At 40.3% G+C, this 23,399-nt stretch overlaps 3 protein-coding genes across 3 annotated transcripts in view; 2 read left to right on the forward strand and 1 right to left on the reverse strand.

The window, feature by feature from the left end:
- Nucleotides 1–2,317: 2,317 nt before the first annotated feature.
- On the forward strand, nucleotides 2,318–14,413 carry aebp2 (AE binding protein 2). The gene is made up of 8 exons (XM_042403806.1): nucleotides 2,318–2,978; nucleotides 9,254–9,485; nucleotides 9,875–9,982; nucleotides 10,103–10,289; nucleotides 10,428–10,552; nucleotides 10,825–10,892; nucleotides 13,745–13,858; nucleotides 13,961–14,413. The coding sequence occupies exons 1-8, from the start codon at nucleotides 2,455–2,457 to the stop codon at nucleotides 13,971–13,973; spliced, it is 1,371 nt and encodes a 456-aa protein (XP_042259740.1). The 5' UTR covers nucleotides 2,318–2,454; the 3' UTR covers nucleotides 13,974–14,413.
- A 1,372-nt stretch (nucleotides 14,414–15,785) lies between these two features.
- Nucleotides 15,786–19,112, forward strand: ndufa5 (NADH:ubiquinone oxidoreductase subunit A5). The gene is made up of 5 exons (XM_042403201.1): nucleotides 15,786–15,874; nucleotides 17,351–17,395; nucleotides 17,563–17,679; nucleotides 17,765–17,830; nucleotides 18,903–19,112. The coding sequence occupies exons 1-5, from the start codon at nucleotides 15,854–15,856 to the stop codon at nucleotides 19,002–19,004; spliced, it is 351 nt and encodes a 116-aa protein (XP_042259135.1). The 5' UTR covers nucleotides 15,786–15,853; the 3' UTR covers nucleotides 19,005–19,112.
- Nucleotides 19,100–23,399, reverse strand: part of cog5 (component of oligomeric golgi complex 5) — a 65,698-nt gene continuing 61,398 nt past the window's right edge. The window contains exons 19-22 of the mRNA XM_042403199.1: nucleotides 23,232–23,308; nucleotides 21,424–21,550; nucleotides 21,189–21,268; nucleotides 19,100–19,970 (exon numbers count right to left, since the gene is read on the reverse strand). Of these exons, the coding sequence (XP_042259133.1) occupies nucleotides 19,844–19,970; nucleotides 21,189–21,268; nucleotides 21,424–21,550; nucleotides 23,232–23,308 (411 nt within the window). The 3' untranslated portion in view covers nucleotides 19,100–19,843. The remainder of the gene's footprint in view (nucleotides 19,971–21,188; nucleotides 21,269–21,423; nucleotides 21,551–23,231; nucleotides 23,309–23,399) is intronic.

A 23,399-nucleotide genomic window follows, 5' to 3' on the forward strand; every position in this document is an offset into this window, starting at 1 on the left:
GCTGTTTTCCCCCTTTTTTGGACAGAACAAAGTATTTTGCAGAAGTTGCGATTATTTATGTTGAGCAGACGTCTGAATCTCTGTTGGACGACACACGCAGTGTGTGAATGTTTTGGATTTCCTGTCTGCTTTTTCAGTTGTGTCTCTTGTTTTTTTTCTGCCTTTGGTTTACATTACATAGAAGATATACAGTAAAGAGGCTGAAGACATGCAACAGATCAGACATTTTGGGTTTGAATCTGTTCTAGGTGGAGAAGAATCAGAGAATAGCACATGTACGAAGCAATAAGTAGGACTTTGGATCTCCAGGACATAAAAGAAATTTAAAAGAGATGTATAAACTGTAAAAAAAAATAAAATAAAAAAATAAAAAGATAACATAATTTATGTACACACTGAAAAGAAGAAGAGCGAATATTATAACTACAAGAGGTTATTATTAATATTATTAGGGTCAATATGCAAAAAGTTCATACCCCATCTGTTTTATATCATGTGAAATAAATGTTGATGTTCTTAAAAACATGCTTGTAGCTGATTTTTTTTATTGTTGTCTGTATGTTTTTCAAGTCTAGTTCTCTAATCTGTCTTTTTGTCCATTTATCTGATATGCTTGGACTAAACCTGTAGGTTCCAGTCTTTTTGGTTTGTGTCTGCTTAAAGTGAATACCAATCAAAGGTATGGACACACTTTCTCAGTCAAGTGAATGGGAAGGTGTGTCCAAACTTTTGCTACTGTACATTTCTACTTATGACCCCCCATTACAGGTTATGGACACAAATTGTGAGCTTATGCACCAATGAGAGATTTTTCTTTTTCAGATGGAATCCCAATGGGAAGTGAGCATTTAGTACTGAAGGTTAACCCAAACACAAAACATGTAGCATGAATCTATCAAATATGTAAGCCTATGGCCACAGGACTGTGGTTGACATAAGCTAAATAAGAAAATGTTCTATTCACAAAAATAATGAGGTATTTGGTTTGTCTAAACAGGGTACAGAACTGTGTCATGTAAAATGGGTGAAAGTGCAACCACTGCACCTGCAGTCTGCACCTTCCACAGATCAGATTACATTGATAAATATTGGGGGGGATTATGGACTAATTGAGTCAGCTCTAGTTCAAAGCTCTGGAAAAAGATACTAAATGGACCTTGGATTGAGATGATATATGAACTTCCATGCTTAACTTTTTACACAACAGGGACAATTAAAGTGCTGTGGATAAAATGTTAACAGCTACTGAGCTTGCTTGCCAAAAGATCAATCAACATGATCAATCCACATCATAAACCCCCATTTAATAATTAAAATAAATTAGCATGCTGCAAAATTCTGTTGGAATTCTGTATGTGCATGCAAAGAAATATGCATATTTTCTATTTTAATTATTACTACAACTATGATTAATCAACCAGTTGGATATGAGGTGTGGGGAATTTTGTAGCCTTAAATACCGACAGTTTAGTAACTTAAAATGGAACTTTTTCTCCATCTGAATTCAGGCAGCACAAGAGCATGCCCTCATTTCAATGCAACAAGTCGGCCACTTAGGTCAGCACGGTTCAGAATACCCACAGGCTGAGTAGAGTTAGTTGTAGTTAAACACAAAAATGGCTTTGGAACAGTTTTAAAGGCTAAAGCCTTCTGAAAACTGTGCTGGTGCCTTCAAGAATATGCACCTTGCTAGGATAAGAACGTGCCTTTTCAGCAGTTTTTGAGTTGGATCATTCTTCTGTTTGTCGGAACACGTGGAGCTGCGAGGCCACAATGCCAAAGATCGTCTATGTTTGCGAAGATGAATCATCTTTTTTATTTTAAAAAAAGCTGTCTTTTACTCATTTCTTTAGAATATTATCCATCATTTGTATATATTTTTTCTCATGACATGAGATATTCCATCAAGTTCAAAAATAATGATTGTGAAAGAAAAATAATTTTAGCCTAGCTATTGTAGCTTAACTAGTTTTAAGAGACGTTGATGATAGCTTTGCTGAATCAGGGTTACGTTTAGCTTTAGCTTAATTAGATCAGTATATAGATGTTGATGATAGATTTATATTTGTTTACATATTTACAGGTATTCACAAATGGCAGTCTGATGTCAGAGTTGGGCATTTTTCTGTTGGTGGGTGTCATAAAGATATACGTAAATAAAGCATTAAACTATGTCAAAAGGTCTAAGTGGTATGAATAATTTTTTAGGCACTGTGTCCTTCACATGAATTTGTTTGGGGTTGATATTATAGTTATTGCTGAGTGTAGGTTTAGGCACTGAGTGATGCATCTTCACAAATACACAAGCTTTGGCCATGCGGAGTCCAGACGTCACTACAAACCCCCTGCTGTGCTTTACGCTTGAAGCGGAGAGTGTGAGTGGAGGAAGAAGGGCAGCCTGGGGCAACTTTTCGAGTGGAACATCACAAAAATAGCTTTTCGTGTTGTTCGAAAATGCCTCAAATAACGAGCGAAGGGGCCGAACAAGATTCTCAGCCGACGTCGGACCAAAACGGCACCGGGGAAACGGCAGAAACCGGCAAGGAGGGACAGGCCGTGCCGGACCCCAAACAGGAACCGGGCGACAACAACGAGAACAGAGCAGGAATGGACGTGAGCAGTGGTCGTGGTGTGGCGGAGGAGGACAGGGACATCTCGTCTCCTGGTTCCGACGACGACAAAGAAACGGTTTCACCGACCGAAGAAAGGGACAGCGATGAAGGAGAACCCGGCGGTAAACTATCTGAACCGGTGAAAAGTCCCGTACAGGGGAGTTTGGCGAGTAGCACTGATTCCGCACAAGAGGGCTCCCGGGTGCTGAAACAAGAACAAAGAGAGGGGGAGAACGTGTCCTCCTCACCGCCTGCAGACCGCACAAAGACCGCGGAGAAGCCCGAGCACGGCACCAAACGACGGGCCAGCGTGGAACTGACCTCGTCGGATGGAGAGCCGCTCAGTCGGATGGATTCAGAAGACAGGTCTGTTGAAGTAGTAAACAGTATGAAGAGGCCGTTTCTAGAACAACTGAGTGATTGTGTTAGGTCACAACACGAAGCTAAGTTTACTGTTTTTAAGTGTTAGTCAAGGACAACCGTTAAAAGGTTAAATCGTTTTTCTTCCGCCGGGAAATATAGTTCTTAAACGTCTCTAGATGACGTGCTTGTGTGTGATTTAGTTCACGATAACTCACCTGTCTTTAGGGAAGCGATCTAAACTGTTTTCACCCTAAATCTTCAGCTGTTCTGTTTTACTTATTTATATTACTTATGATACAAACAAACTAGATCCCCTTTTAACTGCCATATGTGGTCCCCACACTCCACTTTTACTTCACATGTGCTATCAAACTTCATGCTTAATACAATGCATATTCTAACTGATGGCAACATATAACGGAGACATTTTCACTTGCATTCATTCCCTCATGGAGGTCAAATCTGAAGTACATGTACTGCAGATAGGATAAGAGGGGTTCGTTGTCTTGCTCAAGGGCACAGAAGCCCTGGCAGATGATTGCCATCATGGAGGTCAGTCTACCAAATCAAACCTCCTTCCACTTTCTTTTTTGTTAACACTGTTTCCATCCACCTGTTTGTGTGTGCATATTTCAATTTGCACTTGAAGAAACCTGAGTAGAAATAGCAGAAATTAAAAAAAAAAAAATAGTCAAAATATCACCAAAAAGTTTATATGCTGTGCAGAAAAGTTCTAGTATCAACAAATGCAAATAGCGAATAAATCATGATATATAAAAAGTATGTGACTTAAGTGTCCATTGAAGAGCTGAAAACATCAGATCTGTGTGGAGCAATATGGAGACTGTAACATTCCTTAAATGAATACATGAAACAAACAGAAATGTCATATTTCCATCATGTTTTCCATCATGGTTTTCACTGGTATGAGGTTTGACTTTATGGCTTTGTAGTAAATTGCACTGCAGTAAAGTGGTTCTTTGGCTGCATTTGGTTTGAATACTTTAAAGAGGTTTGAAGAGATAAAAATGACAAAAAAAATGAGGGAAGTCTGACAAAACATTTTTTTAAAGTTTTCCCATCTGCTTAATCATCTTATGAGCCCTCATGTTTATCTTGTGGGGGTCCCTACCCCCATGTTGGGAACCACTGCTACAGGACATTAATGAATGTCCATGCACATGGCTGTACTCAGCCTCACATTGTCATTGTTGTAATTAGTAATGTCATCAACATAACTTCAATTTTTTTGTTTGTTTGTTTGTTTTGCTTAAGCAGCTTTTAAAACATCTTTTTTTAAACTTCTAGAGTACTGTATATAATGATGAGGAGGAGGTAAATATGAAGAGAGAGTGCAGAGAGTAGTTGTTAGAAAGCAGATGTTTGCCATGTGAGTATATTTTTAATACAAACATCACACTTCCTGCAGCTGTTTCCTGGTAAAAGTCTTCCAACAGTTTGAATTGATTATGGATTTTTACCAGGAAGCAGCTGTAGGAAGCATCAGGTGATCACTGGGCTCAGTTTATCTGAGGTTTAATTGAGGTTAAAAGATCTTTATCATATGTGGACATTTCGCTGCTCTCTTATGGCAGGTTAGGTGTAAACGGGTGATGAAGTGCAGGTATTTATTGTAGTTTTGACAAATCTCAAACATCCAGGTCACAAGGTGAACGATACTTGCCGCCCACAGTGTTAGATGTCCTCTCAGACCTGTGCTGACTCAGAGAAAACTCCAGACAAGCTACCAGAGGGACGTGGATGCACAGCTGTGTGTCTGTACATGAGAAGCAGTTTGGATCACAGTGTTGACAAATGACAGTAAATGAATCAACACTCATCATTAAAATGCAAAAGTAAGGCAGATGTAAGTGCTAGGGACACACCAAACTGACTTTATCTCTATTTACCAAATAGTAACCTCAGTGTTGATCCACTCGCATCAACTTGAGTTTGTATGTGGACACACCATCACCGTCCTGGTACCTGCGTGTGCACACTCTGAGATGTGAGCATCTCTCAATTAGAAAGTGAATTTTTCCCTCCAGATGCTGGTGACAGGTTGAAACTATGTGAATCATTCAGAATGAACTGATGTCACCACGCTCAGAACATAAACATCAATCAAGGCATGCGGGTGGGAAGTGACTGAAACTGTACACACCTACACTGCTGCTTATTAGGTACAGTATGAGTAACACTACAGTCCACTGCTCATAGTCTAATTTTCAGTTTGATTACAGGAAACGTAACAGACGGTTGTCCGCTGGTATGTTCTCAGCCGCGGTGTAGCTGCTTGCTGATTAAATATTTTGCAGTGTGTCTGTATTCGGTCATTTTTCAACCATAAAAAAAAAAGTATCAGTCTGTGTTGTGTCATTTTGAAACAGCTGAGGTAGTTGCACATTTCTGTGTAGGTCATCTGGAGGGAAATTTTACCATGGTGTTTAAATAGACCCGTCCCCTCCGCTTTTTGGAAATCCCACAGTTACTATCACAACATGAGCAGCATGCATCAGACAAGTTTGATGTTTGCTGTTGAGTCACTGCGCCCCGAAAACTCTGCTGCCACCTACACTGCACACTTTAACCAGTGAACAATACAAGAGATCAGATCAGCACACACACACACCGAAAACTAAACGTGGTTGCAGAATAATCCTCCGTCTCTTCCTCTGATATTTCTTTTGATTTTTGATTTGACGTGTTGTTTGGTGTGTACAGATGTGGTGGACAGGATGAGTACAGTGTTGGGCGTTTCCTTATTTGTGAGACGTTTGTATGTGAATGTAGAAGGGGACTAACATCAGTGACTGATGAATGGATGACATCACATACAGTATACAGTACTGTACAGCCTGAAAGCCCAACAGGAACCATTCATATGTACTGAACAGGTTTCAGGCTTCAACTAAGTTATTTTCATCCTATATTAATCTGCTAATTATTTCATCCATGAATAGTTTTGTCTATATATGAGGGCACGTCTTTGGCTTTTCTAGGGTTAACTTGTTTCAAAGATATTTAGTATAATATATAAAATGCATAAAAGCAGTAAACCCTCACACTGGAGAAGCTAGAACCAGTAGTGATCAGCATTTTTGCTCTAAAAGTGACTCAAGGGATCAATCAATTAGAACAATGGCTGACTAATTTTCTGTTGAACCACCCAATGAATCAACTGAATCAACACTACACCACCCATCCATATATACGGATGCACATCTGTGTATTTTGTCAGAATTCAATATTTTTCACAATCACACACTCTTAATTTTCACTTTCATGTAAGAGCTAAATGCTGTTGAGAAGCAGAGCAGCGCTGCAACACCTAGCAGGCTGAGGACAGCACACACACACACACACACACACACAGCACAGTGAAGACAGGATCTGCATTTGATCAGCTCCTTGAAAATCTGCCTGGATCAGTCCTGATACGGATCCTGAGGACGGGCTTTGCAGCAGTGTGTTGAACAGTATTTGTGTATGGAGTGCAGTAGAGGAGTGGCAGGGTCAATAAGTGACACTGAAAGTTTGACTAACACAGGCATGTGTGCACACACGCCTTTAGAACAATAACATTTTAGTGTTAATATAACTTTTTTTTTTTTTAAATTCACATGCACTGGAAGGTCATAGCTCCACACTGTCCTACAGAACAGACTCAGACATGAATCCACAGTGTTCTCCAGCACTATATTCAAATTCATATCTCACATCACTCTTCCTCTCAGCTTTACAGAGAATATGAAACTAATCTCCTCTGAAGCATATCTCAACTCTTTCACAACCGTCCAACCAAGAGACGCTGGTAGAAATGGAATTGATTAGCGCAGCGGACTTCTGACAGGACTTCCTAAAAAAAAAAAAAAAAAAAAGACCATCAGTCACCTGAAACTTCTTCAAAATTCAGCTGCAAGAGTTCTGACCAAAACCAAAAGCCCACATCATCCCACTTCTTAAATCTCTACACTGCCAGTAAGCCACAGAATAGATTTTAAAGTCTTATTACTTATTTATAAATCTCTACATGGAGATGGCCCTCAATATAAGACTGATATGCTGGAGCAATATAACTCTGCCAGACCTCTGAGATGATCAGGGAGTGGACTGCTAGTGATGCCCGGTGCAACATCTAAACTTGAAGTCACTATGCAGCACAGTGCACACACACACCCCGGCCCTCACAGCTTTCAATCCAGACTCAAACCTGATTTTCTTTTGAGCTTTTGACTACATGTCTTTAGAGCTCAAGGTCTTATTAGTGTCGTATTTCATTCTTTTACTTTTACTTTCTTTTTTATTTCTGTTTAGATTTGATCTTTTGCTCTTCTTCAGTTGTTGTTTTAAGTTTGTATTGTGTTGCTGTAACCTCTCTGTACAGCAGCTTGAATCCACCTCTGAAGAAACCTGCTTTATAAATAAAACTTTCCTTCTCTAATGAGCCACAAGATGATGATGATGATGATGATGTACAGTGTGCTGAAGGAACATGGAGGACTTATTGCCTCCAGCTCACCTGTAATCACCACCATCAGTGTTACCTGCATCATGACAGTGTGTTTACACTTAGTTCAATTACATATGAAATCATCCGTTTTCATCAGCTCTGTATTATTTCAGACTGCAGTGGGAGTCTTTGGACGGTGTTCTGTTAACCTGCTCATTGAGGAGATAAACTCCATAAAAATAGAAAATCTGATTCGCTGCCTGCTTTAATACCCACTTGGCTGCCTCTCAACTGTTAGTGATCCTGCTGTTGTGGCAGCTGGAAGACTTCAGTGTAACTTTTGTTCTCACACAGCAGAGTGGCAGCTGGATGCTGCTGGACTCTCTCTGTGTGTGTGTGTGTGTGTATATATGTGTGTGTGTGTGTGTGTGTTGTACAGTAAACGTGATGGGTTAGTCCTCTTGTAGGATGTGTAAGCACAGCCCCCACAGAGAGTCAGTATGGACAGACTGATCAGAGCAGATGGCCATCTGGCTCAGCCCACACACACACACACACACACACACACACACACACACACACACACACTTCAGATTAAAGTGAAAGAGTTTTAGCTCACTGGAGAAAAAAACTGAACTTGACCCCTGTTTAGAGATTTCAGCAGTAATTGAGTTAAAACATTGAGTGTGTACGCTGCTTTACACACACTGATGTGTAACAACTACGTGTGAACACCACTGTTCCTCTTATTCTACATAGATTTGAATAACAGATTAGTGATGTCTGTATGTTACAGTGGAGAGTCTCAGAGAGAGCTATCAGCAGGAGTTTTAAATGTATTGATAAAAAACTGAACCACCACACACTCACCTCATAAAACTGTATAATCAAGGATCTGTTATTAACGCTGATAAGACGCTTCATAAAAAGCTACAGTGAGGCTTCAACACATGAGATTGAAGTTAGTGATAACACGTGTAAAACCTGTATTAGCAACACAGATTTTAATATATATAAAATCATGAAAAATATATTTTATTTCCTGCCTCAATAGGCAATCTGTGAATGTTTAATGAATGACTTATACTGGATGTTTGACACTGATATTGATTATTGCAGTTTTAAACATCTTATACTGATTTATGGACCAGTGTTCTTTATTTATTTATTTACTTATTTGTTTGTTTGTATAACCACATAACATTTTCTGTATCATTTCTTATTAGAATCTCCTACATGAGTCACTTTTAAAGACTTATGATCCAGATATTCACTGTGCAGGACATTTAACACTGGATAGAAACCTGACAGACTGGATGAACTGGAACGAAACTGAACTTTGTTTCAAATGACAAATCTTTAGCATCTCTCTGTTGCAATTTCTTGTTTCTGCTGACACAATATCTGTTGATCTAAACTTCACTTGAATCCTATTTCTCATGCTCTGGAACAGTGTTTCACTGTAGTTCCTCTTCTGTAGACATGTTTGTTTTCCTCACATGTGTCTTCAGTCGTACTCCAGGTGTGTGTGTTGTCTCAGGTAATGCTTCGCAGCCTGTTGACTCACCCAGTCATTACTGTGACGTTATTGACGTCTTATCTCACCCAAACAAGCCAGAGAGATTCCTACTGGGTTTATTCAACATGTGCATGTGTGTTGATCTGGAATCTGGCTGTGTAGAAATGGTTCTCACAGTGTTGAGTCATCACAACATGACAAATATCATGTTACATAACCTACAATCCTTTTCTCCCTCGGTCATGTAGATCAATCCTTCTAATTCTTTCTGTCGTGTGTGTGTGTGTGTATGTGTGTGTTCTCCAGTATCAGCAGCACCCTGATGGACATGGAGAGCACGGCGTCCAGCGGTCGCTCCACCCCGGCCATGCTCAACGGTCACGGCGGGGGCGCGGTGGCAGGCAGCGGCTCGGCGCCGGCGGGCAGCAAATCGCTGAGCTACACGTGCTGCTGGGATCACTGCCAGCTGCTGTTTCCCAGCAGCCCCGACCTGGCTGAACACATCAGAGCCACGCATGTGGACGGGCAGAGAGGAGGGGTGAGCGTCTCCTCGTCATGTTACTGTGTGTGTGTGTGTGTGTGTGTGTGTGTGTGTGTGTGTGTGTGTGTGTGTGTGTGTGCGTGCACGTTGCTCCAGAGTGTGTTCATGTTTCATTTAGAAAGGTGGAGACTGACATGAACGCTCCGGTGGCATCAAATCACTGACAGTTAGAGTGAGAATGTAATGTGAACCAACCGCTAAATGAAAGGTTTAATAGCAAGAAGTGGACAGATGTTAACTGCCGGCTGGATTCTCTGACAACTCCGACTTGTCTGAACAATATCAAGGAAAAGAATCACATTTCTGTATGTTTATTCTTGACTTTTTTGAAAAGTTGCCCAATTCAACACTACAATAATCTGTGTGTGTATGTTTGTGCCAAGCAGGTGTTTGTGTGTCTGTGGAAAGGCTGTAAGGTGTACAACACACCGTCCACCAGTCAGAGCTGGCTGCAGAGACACATGCTCACACACAGCGGGGACAAACCATTCAAGGCAAGAACACACACACACCTCACGTCCACCAGAGATTAAATCACACAGCTCATTACTAAAGGACATGTGATGCACTGTGAAATCACTCTGACAGTGTGAACGGTGTGTGTCTTTCTGCAGTGTGTGGTGGGGGGCTGCAACGCTACGTTCGCCTCTCAGGGGGGGCTGGCTCGACACGTCCCCACTCACTTCAGCTCACAGGGTTCCTCCAAACTGTCCAATCAGGGCAAAGTGAAGGAGGAGTCTCCATCCAAAGCTGGCCTCAACAAGAGAAGGAAACTGAAGAACAAACACAGACGCTCCCTCCGTACGTACACACACACACACACACACACACACATTCACTCTATATACTATATACTATAATGCAGCTTCAAGGCCATATTTTCACATTGTTACACACACAAACTTTAGTCATATTTATAATTACTTTTGAATTTTCCAGCTCGACCTCATGACTTCTTTGATGCTCAGACCATGGACGCCATCCGCCATCGAGCCATCTGCCTCAACCTGGCAACACACATCGAGAGTCTGGGCAACGGACACAGTGTGGTGTTCCACAGCACGGTGAGGACACACACACACACACACACACACTGCGCAGCAGAGCTCCACATGTAGCAGTGCAGTGATGCATTGCTGACCGTAGCTTGTAGAACAAGAGGACAGAGCAGAGTGTTCTCCACCAAGCAGCACTTTGCACTGTATGAAGTTTTGTAATGGTAAGCTGAGTGAGAGCTCAGTGATGCAGAGTGATGAGAGATCACTTATTTCCGTGTGTGTGTGTGTGTGTGTGTGTGTGTGTGTGTGTGTGTGTGTGTGTGTGTGTGTGTTTTCAGGTAATAGCCAGGAGGAAAGAAGACTCTGGGAAAGTGAAGGTCTTGTTGCACTGGACACCTGAGGACATGTAAGACATGATTTTCTCTTCTTCTTCTTCTGATCACTCTGTCACAGCTGTTTCAAATACAGAATAAAGCTCTGATCAGACAGAGTGCTTCTTAGCAGCCTGGAGCAGCTTTTTGTAATTGTTTTCAATGAGAGTGAAGCTTTTTGTTCGCTGCTTTTGCGTTTCTGAGCGCCTTGTGTTTTAGTGCTCTATGCGCCTCATGTTGTTTCAGGAGCACCCTGAACACCTCGAAATGAAAAAACTTCAGTTGAGAGCAGAAAAGTGCCCAATGTCATTTGTGTTTTTTCCCCATTGTCAAATTGGATAAATTGAGAGGTGAGCCCTCTGTGGTGGTGACAACAGACATGGAGGACAAACTAGTGGTGGCTGTTGCTGGATACCTGGAGCTGTTTGGTTTTACCAACTGTAGTTACCATGATCAAAGAGACAACAGCAGGCCTGGAGGGAGTTTACTGCACAGCTAAATGAGGCCATATCAGACCAAATCAGGCATTGTGGTGCACTACCACGGGGTAGAGTGGAGGTGCTTGAGCATGTTTATGCTCTAGAACGGAACCTCTGTGAAACAATCAGAAAGTCATTTTTTATTGATCTGATTCACCAGCTCTCTCGCTACTACCTCTCTCCATTCACTATCTAGGTCACTCGACCACAGCTGCTCTCACTCGCGCTCTCTCTCTCTTCCTCAGGTCTTTTTTAAAATGAGTCAGGACAGCAAAGTCTAACTTAACTTACAATGTTATCAAATGAAGAGAAATGTCCTCCCCTTGTCTGAGTATTGTCTTTGTTAGCTTTACAGCTCAGATCAGTCCGATCACCAGCTGTGATTTACCGCTGCGGTGTGAAGTCAGGTTGCATTTCTCCAAAAGTCGACTCTCAACCAACTTCCTCACCGAAGGCCATTGTGGCACCGCTGCGGCTGAAACCCCTGCAGCCTAAATGCACTATCCCCATTCTAATGAATGGGAGGACTGGCATTTTCACCACATCGCCTGATTTGATCTCAATACAACCTAATGGTTAGACTAAGGACAGATGATTCCGTGGTTGCCTAGCAACAATTAAAAAAAAAAAAAAAAAAGACATCGCAAGCTGCTCTTTTTTAAAATTGTAGACTTCAACAAAAAAGGATGCAGTGCGTCTTTGTGTTTTGCACCCTGCAATAAGATCAAAGGTCAAACCTAGTATATGGCTGGACTGTGAATGGTCAATGTGTGAAATTGTGGCCAGTGTGTTACAGGGATAGTCAGCGGTCGTGTCTATAATGTGACTTCCTGGATATCAAATGTTCATCTGCTATTTTTTGTAGTGGTCCCAGTAATATTTGCTGGTTAAGTGTATTGAAGTTGTATATCACATGACACAGTTAAGCTACGTTTGAGTCAAAAAAAGGTTATTAATGCAGTTGCAAGAACATTAATTACCACTCATAGCTTAAGATGTTTGATTTGAAAGAGAATTTATTTTAATTATAACTATTCTAGTTATCTGTTAATTCCCCCTGCTCTTTCACCTGTTTCACTCTGTATTGAGTGTTTAGTCAGAGTGAAGGTTATTTAGGGTGCTTTAACTAAGCGCTCTCCCTCATGCCTCTATGCACCTCTTTCCCAGTCGATGATCATGGAGGCTGCAGTGGAAATTATAAATGAAAGTATTGACAGCATTTTGGGTGCAAATTCAGGAGGCTTATCTCTACCTGGTTACTGCAGTTACAGTCAAATTAAGCGCACCTGCAGGGCAGCTGCCCCACACTTGACTGATATAACAGCTACATGAGTCTCATGTTTTACCTGCAAGACTTGTGTTTAAATGTTGTTCATCATTTGTGATGTGAAAATGTCAAAGAAATAAAAAGCTTGCATCCTGTAACTATCAAATAAATGTGAAACAAGACACCCCAAGACAGACTTGAGCCTGACTGGTTTTATATACAACAGTCTGCAGACCTGATCTACATGATGGAGTGATGTGTGTGTTCACTGTAGCTAATGTTAGTCCAGCTGCTGGAAACAGCTGCAGCAGACTCACAAATACTGTCACTCCAACTTTATTTATTATTTATCTAGCTTTATCTTTTAACATTTACTGCTACCGCTAAAATGCATTTATACTCAGAGCAGGGGAGTTAACTTGTACAGTTAATGACTTTTGTCTTTACTTTGTTGGAAACGTGTATTTAGAGTCCTGCTTGTCCTGAACATTAGCATTGTAGCGCTGCTTTCTGCTGTCAGACACTCAGCCTGCATTAACTGAGCTGCTGCTTCTGTACAACATGCTAGTTTAGCATTAGCATGAGCCTCAGATAGCTAAACTGGACATCCACCAAACAACAAATCCTTGGAGTTTTCACGACTTCATGCTTCAGAGTTCATCAACACAACAGTGAGCAGAGTGAGGCATGCTGCAACTTTTTCTCTCTTGGACATGAGGGATGTGTGTTTGTTTTACAATTAGTGCGGCCCAAACACACCTCTAACCCCCCTTATTAAAGAGTAAGACACTCCACCTGGTGGTGCAACCGCGTACTACAGCAAATGTACTGAACATTTTCTGACAGTTACACCACACATCTTCTGCATTATTGGTCAAAATATTTCCAATCTGTTGAATTATAAACAGCAATTACTCAGTAATCATTTTCTCATATTTTTTTTATCAGATCTCATCCCAACTATAGATCTACTCTATTTTAAGATCTACAGTGTTCCAGGCTTTAACTGGCACTGTTAAAATGTAGCTTTGCACTTCTCACACAGAAGGAAACATCAGTATTGTATTTGATGCACAGTGCAGATGTGAGCTTTGATCCAGTGAATGTAAATGTGTTCTTTAACTCTCTCACTGTGTGTCAGACTGCCAGATGTGTGGGTGAATGAGAGCGACCGGCTGCAGCAGAAGACCAAAGTGGTGCATCTGTCCAAGCTGCCCACGGACACAGCTGTACTCCTCGACCCCAACATCTACAGGTGTGTGTGTGTGTCCAGAGTGAACAGAACTCTCTTTGCTTCAGGGCACTGAACATTAGTTTGACGTTGATAAAATCTCTGAATCTTTTTATTTCCACACAGGATGTTCTTCTAACCACCTCCAGAGGAACTCCACCGTCACTTCCTGCTATGACCACCGAGTCCATCTCTACGTTCCTCCTCTCCCACTCCTCCCTCTCCCAGAGGATGCTGGGAGTTTAGTGACGTGTTTTAAGGCTGTGTGAGGCCTGCGTTAGGTGCTGAGTTTACTGAGGACATTTAGGGGGAGATGTTGCTTGTTTTAGGTAACACAACTAGACTGAAAACTAACTGACAGAAGTGTAACTGTAGACACATTTGTAGAGAGACGCTGTCTTTGTAAATACTTGAGATTTGTAATATATTTTTATACTTTGAATTTTTTACTGTACTGTAGATAGATGTCCCTTTTCTGCCAAACATTCTAAATAGATGTTTTAAAAACTGATAATAATGGTCATGTGCATATAGCTGGCATTGCTCTTGTTTGATGTCATTAAACTTTTCCAACTCCCACCTGGTCTGAAATTCTTACCTGCCTGCCACACACAACAGGTGCTTTTGATGGCACAGATTGGCAATCAATGTCCCAAAAAAGTCAGCACACACTTCTCTGATAACGAGTGTAAAAGTTAAAAGGATACATGATGAAAACAGGATTAACATGTATGGGCTGGACGTCCTCACAGGTGAATTAGGTATAAATTTTAATCACACACAAGACTTCACAGCCATATATCCACCTCCTCATTACACCTGTAATCAATACATGACACAAATAAATATTAATGTAATAAAGCAATAAAATGGCATTTTTATTTTACTTTTTAAAAATTTCCCTCTCAGCAGAGGGTTCATCTGATATTGGTTGTATATTATTTACTAGTTTAAATGGTGTATGGTTTCATATACCCTCATGACATCATCAGGGTTAGTCTGGATTGGGTTTGAGACTACAGATTTATAACAAAACCTGTTAGACTGGAGGTGAGGTCTGAAAGAAGCAGGCGTTTAGGAGTTAGGGGTGTCTAATGAAAGAAACTGCTGAGTTGCATCATGGGAAATGTAGGCAATAGTGCGTTTGAAGCTTAACCCTAACTAGTGACCTTAAGTTAGGATATTTTGGCAGCTGCTGCTTCTATTTTGACCAGTCTTTTTAAAATCTGTCTCTTGCAAGTCCCCTAAACGTTATGGAAGTTTGATACTAAGTCACTGCAGTAACCCTAACTGGTTTCATCTGAGGAATTCTACCCAAAACCTGCATGAAATGACAAATAGCAACGATGAACCTAAATAATGCAGCATGAAAATATTTCTCCAGAGTTTTAACATTGTCGTGCTGCCGAGATTCATAAATATCAGAATATATTCTGGGAATTCAATTTTCACATGGCCCCTCTGTAATTCCATAAGCAACATATTGTAGCTCTTTGTAGTTTACAGTGTAGAGAAGGAAATTATTAATCTTGTTTAAATTTCCTGCCAAGAACTGAGGAATTTCTTTGTCTTGAACTAGAAATGCAGTTTGACCAGAGTCTAACTAAGACAAGTTAGGCAGGTTTATAATGGCAAACATGTTCAGTACAAGACGCTAGAAAATGTTTTTAATTCGTGACACATTAGAAGTGTTGCAGAGGGCGCCATGCTGCTGGTGAAATAGGTTAAAGTCACGCGGTGCAGGATAAAAAGCCTCACCATACCAAAGTAAATATTGTCTAAATGTTAAAATACGTCCAGACGCTCATTTTTATGAACAATTTCCTAAACAGCGAATGATATCGTTAACATAATTATTTTGACTGATAGTATTTATAACGCAAAACGTTGTGGTCATGTATGCAAATGATGACATAAAACTTAAAATAGAAAAAACTACAAGGTTAAAAAAAAAAAAGGGTCTTGCGCTGACGTCATATTTAGTGGCCGGAAATCTCAGACGGGATCGTGTCCGCAGAGATGGCTGGGCTGCTGAAAAAGGTTCGAGCAGAGGTCATTTATGTGTTTCAGTGATAGAAATCAGAGGTGGAAGTTTTTTCTGTGCACTTCAATGTTTTCTGTGACCGTGTAATTCTTTACTTAACTCACAGCTCAGTTTGACTGCTAGGTATTAGCTTTGTACCGTTAGCATAGCTAGCTGTGTAGACGCAGTATTATTCAGTAACGTTATACAACTTGCTCCATTTTCACGAAAATACTGAATACATTCTCTTCTCTTTCTGTTTCATTAACCGAAGTTTTGTCACCTGTGTAACTGTATTAGAGTCGCTAACACCAGCAATTAGTCTGGTGCCCTTTCGGCATCCATACACACGACTCGCTGCAATATGCTGAACTCTGATAGCAAAATGAAATCATTGATTTAATATGTCCTGTGTTTAAACGGGTTGTTTCATTATAATGAAATATATAACAAATTGTCTTGTTTTGTACAATCTGTAAGCGGGTCTGTTGTTTAAAAAAGATCATGGGAATAGAATGAGTGTTAGCTTATTCTTGATTGTATCACAACATTAGCTCTGCTTGACTTTTTCTTGCGACATTAAGTAAAAAGTTTAAAATTTAAACAGTTGAGACAGACATTAAACTTCTGGACAGTTTTTGAATCAGAGTTATCAGATAAGTTCTTTGTGGCCTTTTGTTGTGACTCTACCGCAGGTGACGTAATGAACCGTGTTGTCACCTGCAGAGGACACAGGGAAGAGTTTAACCGGATAAAATTGTCCCATTCAGGATGTGAGCTTTTAAAATTACAGATTAGTCTGGAGCTGCAACCATTAATCAATTAGTTGCCAACTATTAAATTAATTGCCAACTATTTTGATAATCTATTAATCATCATTAGTCATTTTTTAAGAAAAAATATGTCCAAATTCTCTGACTCCAGCGTCTTATATTTCTTGGTTTCTTTAGTGCTCTATGACAGTAAACTGAATACCTTTGGGATGTGGACAAAACAAAACATTTGAGGACATCAGCTTGGGCTTTGAGAAACAGTGATTGACATTTTTCACCATTTTCTGACATTTTATGGTCCAAATAACTAATCATTTAATCAAGAAAATAATCGACAGATTAATCGATAATGAAAATAATCATTAGTTGCAGCCCTAAAAAAGTTAAAATCGACTTGAATCAGACAAGGCTGCCCCATTCAGGATGTGAACTTTTAAGGCCATGAGACTGTTTAGTCCAGTGTGTATATATGGTAGATTTATGAATGTCATTCATATCCAGTCCAGTACTTGACAATGACTTCAACCATAACATCTTTAATTACTCACTATGTTAAAGATCCAGAGCCTTATGTTTATATCAGGATCAGGAAAATCTACTGCAGTGTTGTAAATAAGCAAACCCACAGTGATGATCAGGAAGGAGGTTGATTAAGTGAAGAAGTATGTTGGTGAAGTTACTCAGACTTTAACACTTGTCTCTCCTGTTATTCTTTTCCAGACGACCGGCCTGGTCGGCCTGGCAGTGTCCCACAACCCTCATGAGGTGAGCAGCTGACAGTGAACGCACCACACACACATCAGTAATAAACCCTGACAACATGATGGCTAATGAATGCAGTCATTGAAGCCACACAGTATTGTTTTTCATGGCTCATCATCAGCTGTTTAACACTCTTCCTCTAACTAACCTGCTCTGCTCTCCTTCTCCAGCGTCTGAGGATTCTATACTCTAAGATCCTGGCGTCGCTGCAGGCCATGCCGCAGGACGCCGCCTACAGGAAATACACAGAGCAGCTGGTCAACGAGAGGTTTGGCCACGTCAAAACGGTGAGCAACAGATCTGCCGCGTGAGCAAATAGTCAGCATTGAGCTTGTCCGTGTGTCCGTATGATACAAATCTCTCTCTTCATAGGAGCCTGATGTAGAGAAGCTGGAGAAGAAGATAAACTGTGGGCAGATTGAAGAAGTCATTTTCCAGGTAGGTCACTATTAGTCATACTGTGCTCATGAGTTCATTCACTGTCAGATTTTATGGAGTCAAGTTGGATTGAGTTGTTCCAGTCTTGTTCAGTTGGTGTCTGACAGTCAGCAGATAAAATCATACAGCGGTCTGTCTCACCAAGATTACTTTGAACATGTTTCATATTTACAGCTGAATCAGGGATTTAAACATCAAGTGTGAGCTTGAATTACTGAAAAAAAATGAGTTGATCCAGGTGTCTCTCTCTGTAGAGTTTAGTCTTTGTTGCTCGTCTCCATCATTTCAACCAAATTTAGACTTTTTTCCTTTGCTTCTGTTATCTGATTTTGATGGTTGTCTGTTTCAGTTTTGTTACAAACACATTTGAAAAGTTGTGTTCTCACTTAGTGACACAACTATGATAGAACATAGTCTGTTGTTTAATGTCAGTCATTCAGTATGTGCTCCTTTTTGATTGTTGTCTGTCATTATTGGTAGAAGATACCTCAGGTAGTTGTTGTCTTTGTTGGCTTCCAGTATCTCGGGGGTGTACTGTTAGCTGTCGTTGTGATTGAAGCTGATCTGTTCTGGCTTCAAGTGGATAACTCTGCATCCTTGCTCTTGTGTAAATCACCGTGTGAGACAGATCACATGTCATTGTATATAGATTATCCTCTGTTTATCAGTGTGTGCTCATCTCACTGCTGCTCTTTAGATTGAATGTGATAAAGTAATTCAGCACTAAATTAATCAAATCTGCTCAGAAACTGTAGACATTAGTCCTGAAAAGAGATTATTCAGTTGATAAATTGGTATTTTTTAACTAATAAATAACTTACTGATCAAAACTTGAACCAAATATTTGTTACATGTTCATCACTGGGCTTCAGAGGTGTTGATAGGTATATTTCTAGACATAGTCAGGCTAGCAGTTTCCCCCTGCTTCCAGTCTTTATGCTAAGCTAGGCTAACCACGTCCTGACTCCTCTCATGTCACTCTGAATAACACATGTCTGAACTACCTCTTTAAAGCAGGATAATGTGCATGTGATGGTGTATCAAAGTGTTTACATGTTGTGTGTGTGTGCAGGCGGAGTGTGAGCTGGCTCTGTCCAGGAAGATGGCCGAGTGGAAACCATGGGAGCCACTGATAGAGGAGCCCCCTCCCAACCAGTGGAAATGGCCCATCTGAATACACCTGTGTATACTGCTGCTGTCATACTGTCTGTGTGTGTGTGTAATCTATACTTCTACTTCTAGTGAAGTAATGAACAAATAAAACTCTGCAAATATTTCTCCATTTATTTCCCAAGAGTCACTTATTCACTCCCCACAGACACATTTAGTAAGTTGTAAGAGTTGATGTTTTAGTCGACAATTAGAACTCCTCCTGTGGAACTGATAAGTGAAGGCTGCTGTATAAACAGATAATGAATGACAATATAATAATACAGTCCTAATATAACATGTCTTCATAGGAGAAGTTAGAATTGTTGACAAATACTGAACCTTAATAAACAGTTAAAATGTCCTTATATCTACTATATAGGGGGCCTTGAAGTAAAGTGTTACCACTACAGTATGTACACCATTACATCAGTCATTACATTTTTACAGCTGTCTTTACAGATGCCTTTTCATAATTCTGGAATTATATTTGTTACAGTTAGTTTTCTCTAAGAGACAACTTTTGATCAGATTTGGTCCTGCAAGATAACATTTGGAGCAAATAACTTACATTTTTGGTTCGATGAAGAGTGCCGCTGTCTGTTATTAGAATCAGAAGTAAAAAGAGCAAAATGAAATATCCCATGCATCCCTACGCAACAGTCATTTGATTCAGTCAAAACGGTAAAAAATTACAGTTCTAGTTGTTAGAGTAATAAATACGTATATCCAGAGGAAGCTTGAAGTAGTGTGCATACAGCTAGACCCGATCCCAACAAACAGCATCCTCTGCCTTCTCGTACCCTCCTCACAGTAGCTCTGACAGAGCTTCACTCTGCAGTCAGGTAAATGCTGCGCTGCTCCTCAGGCTCTGGCCTCCTGTGAACCACTGGTGGCTCTCTGCAACAGCTGGAGCATGATGGGATAGATGGGTGCGAACTCCTTTCCCTGCCGAGCCCTCACCGACTGCACGTAGGCCTCCAGAGCCCCCCTTACAGAGGAACACACAAAATGATTATATGATCAGATTTCATCTGTAAAGACATCAGTGGAAACAAAGGAGAACTTTGGTTTTTATAACAACTTGCTTTGACGTGGAGATGAATGTATCCGCACACACGTTTCACACCGGATGGAAGAAAATTTCCCTGCTGGGAGGTGTGGAAGAGCTCAAACAAATACTGAAGTATTGAAGCAAATGACCTGTTGGATTCACTTTATATCAGAACTCTTCTTAAGTATAATAGCCTACTGCATATGTGACACTGACAACATAAATATTACATGTAAAATGTTTATCAGAGATTTTGAGAAATAATTTCCTTCCCCAAAAACAATCAGACAGAAATCATTCAATATAACAAGTCAATATATCAAGTAATGTTTTATGTACAGTCAGGCCTCTGAGCTTCTACATAGATCAATATAATTGATTTATTAATCGTATTACTCCCATCAGATCCTGAATGAAATTGTTTTTCACTTTTAGAACATGTTGTCCTGCTGAGCTCTGATATTACTGGCAGCAGTCTGAAGCCTCATAAATATACAAAAGTGGGCACAATGACTACTCACAAATGCTGCAAGTGTGAGTATTGTGGCAGATCAATGGTTTGTAGTGACTTTAATGGAAGAGTGTTTTTTCCACATATTATAAGTTGAAAAGAATACTACCTAACATGCAGTAAGTTGTGTTTCTAACAAGTTTCTAACATTGCTCCTGTACAAAATGTTGATGGGCTGAAATGTCAGGGTTTTGGGAAATGCCCAAACAGAAGACCATCATACTGGGACTGTGTGTGATTGTCTACAGAAATAAAGTGAAGCCATTGGAAGGAAGGAAGGAACATCAATCTAAAAACTGATGGGATGCTTTTTAAAATGGTCAGCTGGCATGTAAGTATATAATATATAGATTTCTATTTAAATAAAATAAAAATGTAGAAAACTGGAAGCGTAACAATCTGTCTGGTTCTATTAGAGATCACCACTAGAGGCTGATCATCCTCCACAGTTCAACTACTTCTTCATGTCTCTGCTCTCTATGGTAATAAGGTGTTAAAGTTCCCTGTTGTCAAGAATAAATGCCCTCACTTCTTTTTAATCTCAAGAATTTAAGGGTCACTGTTGATGGATCTTTGTTCCTCACAGTCACATGGACTTCCTACAGGCAGGTGAGGCTGACAGAGGCTTAAATGTGCGTAATTACCTGATGAGGGAGAGCCGGTCTCTCTCAGAGGGATGATCATCAAGCCACTGGGAGTAACGAGCGATGGACCACTCTGCTCTCTGTGGGTGACCAGTTCATTTAGTTAGTATAGTGACAAAACTGCACTCCTAGTTCTTCTGATTCATCTGAAAACCTCCAATCATTGATAATCATGACATGCTGTAAATCCCTATTTAACTATGTGAATGCTGTGAGTGTGTGAGTGTGTACAGGCCTGGTGAGGTGACTTGAGTTCAGACGGAGCTCTGGTGAAGAAGAAGTGCAGCAGGGTGCTGTAGGGGATCAGGTCACCCACAGCTGGACTGCTGGCTATCAGCTCGCTGGTCTGAAACAGCAGAGGCCTGAAACACAAACACACAATTAACAGTCACATCCTGTATACTGACTAACAGCCAGTCTTATTATAGTGGTGTCTTTGGACTGTGTGAGAGCAGATATGAGGTTTTAGCATCGATTCAAAAGCTAAACTGCTGATTGAGAGCTGGCAAAAAAGCAATATCCTAGAGTTCTGTAAAGAAGTGATCTATATAATTCTGCAAGATCATTTCGTAACCATAGTAACACGTGTGTCAGCAGAGGAGTGCAGGGATTTTCCCCCGATCAATCACAAAGTGAGAAGCAGTCAAAACAACAATGTGTTCTACCTCATGTAGTCCTCATTAAAACGAGAGTGAAATGTAGCATCTAGACAGTAACTATCCTCCAGGTCATGTCCTCTATCTGTTGTCATTATTCATGCCACTTGAGGGCCAGTAGATTTGTTTAATTCATATCTGCATGCCTGAAGAAATATGTGTTTTAGAATTTATATTATTCAAGCAGTTTACAGTGAGAGCAAAATATCTGATTATGCTAAGCTAACCAACGTTATTCGCTCATGTAGGCTAACATTATTGACATAACGTTTTGTAATTTGATGTATTTTTTCTGTCAAATGTACTGAGGAGTGTCATGCTCAGATAAGTCGACCATATTCCATATAACCTCCTTTACTCTTCAATTAAAACGGGGACTTGAACTTCATAAGTAAAGCTATCTGAAGCTTGTGTCAGTTTACTGAAATGAACTAAAACCGATGTTGTTTGGAAGGTGCAGCAGGAAATCAATCTAAAACTGCTGCTATGCTTTGAACCCAGTCAACAATAATGTGAGGTATATGTGATTTGTAAATAATGTACTTCAACATGGAAAACTGCAGGTATGCTAAGGTTCTATATTAATGTTCTGTAACAGTGATCTTAAAGGGTCAGTTCACCCAAATTACCATCACTGAAATTTCTGCTTCCACCCCAACACAAGAGGATGAATTGATGTTTCTTTTGTGGTGCTTAAAGCAAAAGACATTTGCAGAACTCAACAGCAACATTTTTCCTGAATAATATTACCCTGGATAATCAACACAGCTCAAATTTTATTGAAACTACTGAAAAAATAGTACTGATTAAAACTGTTGACAGTGGGGTTTGTGGGTTATTATAGGAACATTGGGACATTGTTTGTGGAGAGACATAGCTGTGGAACTTTAATTTTTCAATTGTCTGAGGTTGTCTGAGTGCTGGAGTCAGAAATCTAAGAAACAGATGCCTTCAAAGCATGTATGGCTGGATACCATTAGAGGTAATAGAGAAGTGAGTTTTTATGTAACGCTGTGTTGACATGATTTTGGAAAAATAACTTGTGTGCTAATTTGTTGAACTTTGACACCAGGCTGTACTGACCTGCTGTCTGAAGGCTACTGCTTGTGCTGCGATTAAGGATGTAGGACCAATGAATAAAGTGTGTTTCTGAATGTCAATACAAGAATATGAAATATGATACTTTAGATTCAGCTACCAGGTTTGTTTGTTTGTCTGCATTGATCTAACTACTGTTAGCCACATTGTAGCCTGCAGATCTTTGCTAAAAATGATTTTGCCTGATCAGAAGAGATCATGATAGGTTATAAAACTGGCTGTTCTCCAATTCCCACTACAACCCTGTGCCGATGTTGTGTTAATCTTCATGATTTATGAGCGTACACACCTGAAAGAACGCAGCATTCTGTACGGTTTCCCCAAATCAGACACTCTTCTGCAGAGAGGAGCCACTGCCATCTCCATCTGACACACAAAAACAAAAGTGAGCATGAGCATACAAACACAGCCATGCATTCACCAGTCTGGTGAAGCCAGGACCTTGGCATTGTTGAAT

The sequence above is a fragment of the Thunnus maccoyii genome, chromosome 23 (assembly GCF_910596095.1).
Source record: "Thunnus maccoyii chromosome 23, fThuMac1.1, whole genome shotgun sequence".
In the NCBI taxonomy this organism is placed as follows: domain Eukaryota; kingdom Metazoa; phylum Chordata; class Actinopteri; order Scombriformes; family Scombridae; genus Thunnus; species Thunnus maccoyii.

Excerpts from the sequence above, each read along its gene's own strand:
- aebp2 (XM_042403806.1), top strand. The coding sequence starts at position 2,455 with ATGCCTCAAATAACGAGCGAAGGGGCCGAACAAGATTCTCAGCCGACG. Across the intron at positions 10,290-10,427 it reads CAAACACAGACGCTCCCTCC|CTCGACCTCATGACTTCTTT; the intron begins GTACGTACACAC and ends TGAATTTTCCAG. Across the intron at positions 10,893-13,744 it reads CACTGGACACCTGAGGACAT|ACTGCCAGATGTGTGGGTGA; the intron begins GTAAGACATGAT and ends ACTGTGTGTCAG.
- ndufa5 (XM_042403201.1), top strand. The coding sequence starts at position 15,854 with ATGGCTGGGCTGCTGAAAAAG. Across the intron at positions 17,396-17,562 it reads TGTCCCACAACCCTCATGAG|CGTCTGAGGATTCTATACTC; the intron begins GTGAGCAGCTGA and ends CTCCTTCTCCAG. Across the intron at positions 17,831-18,902 it reads TTGAAGAAGTCATTTTCCAG|GCGGAGTGTGAGCTGGCTCT; the intron begins GTAGGTCACTAT and ends GTGTGTGTGCAG.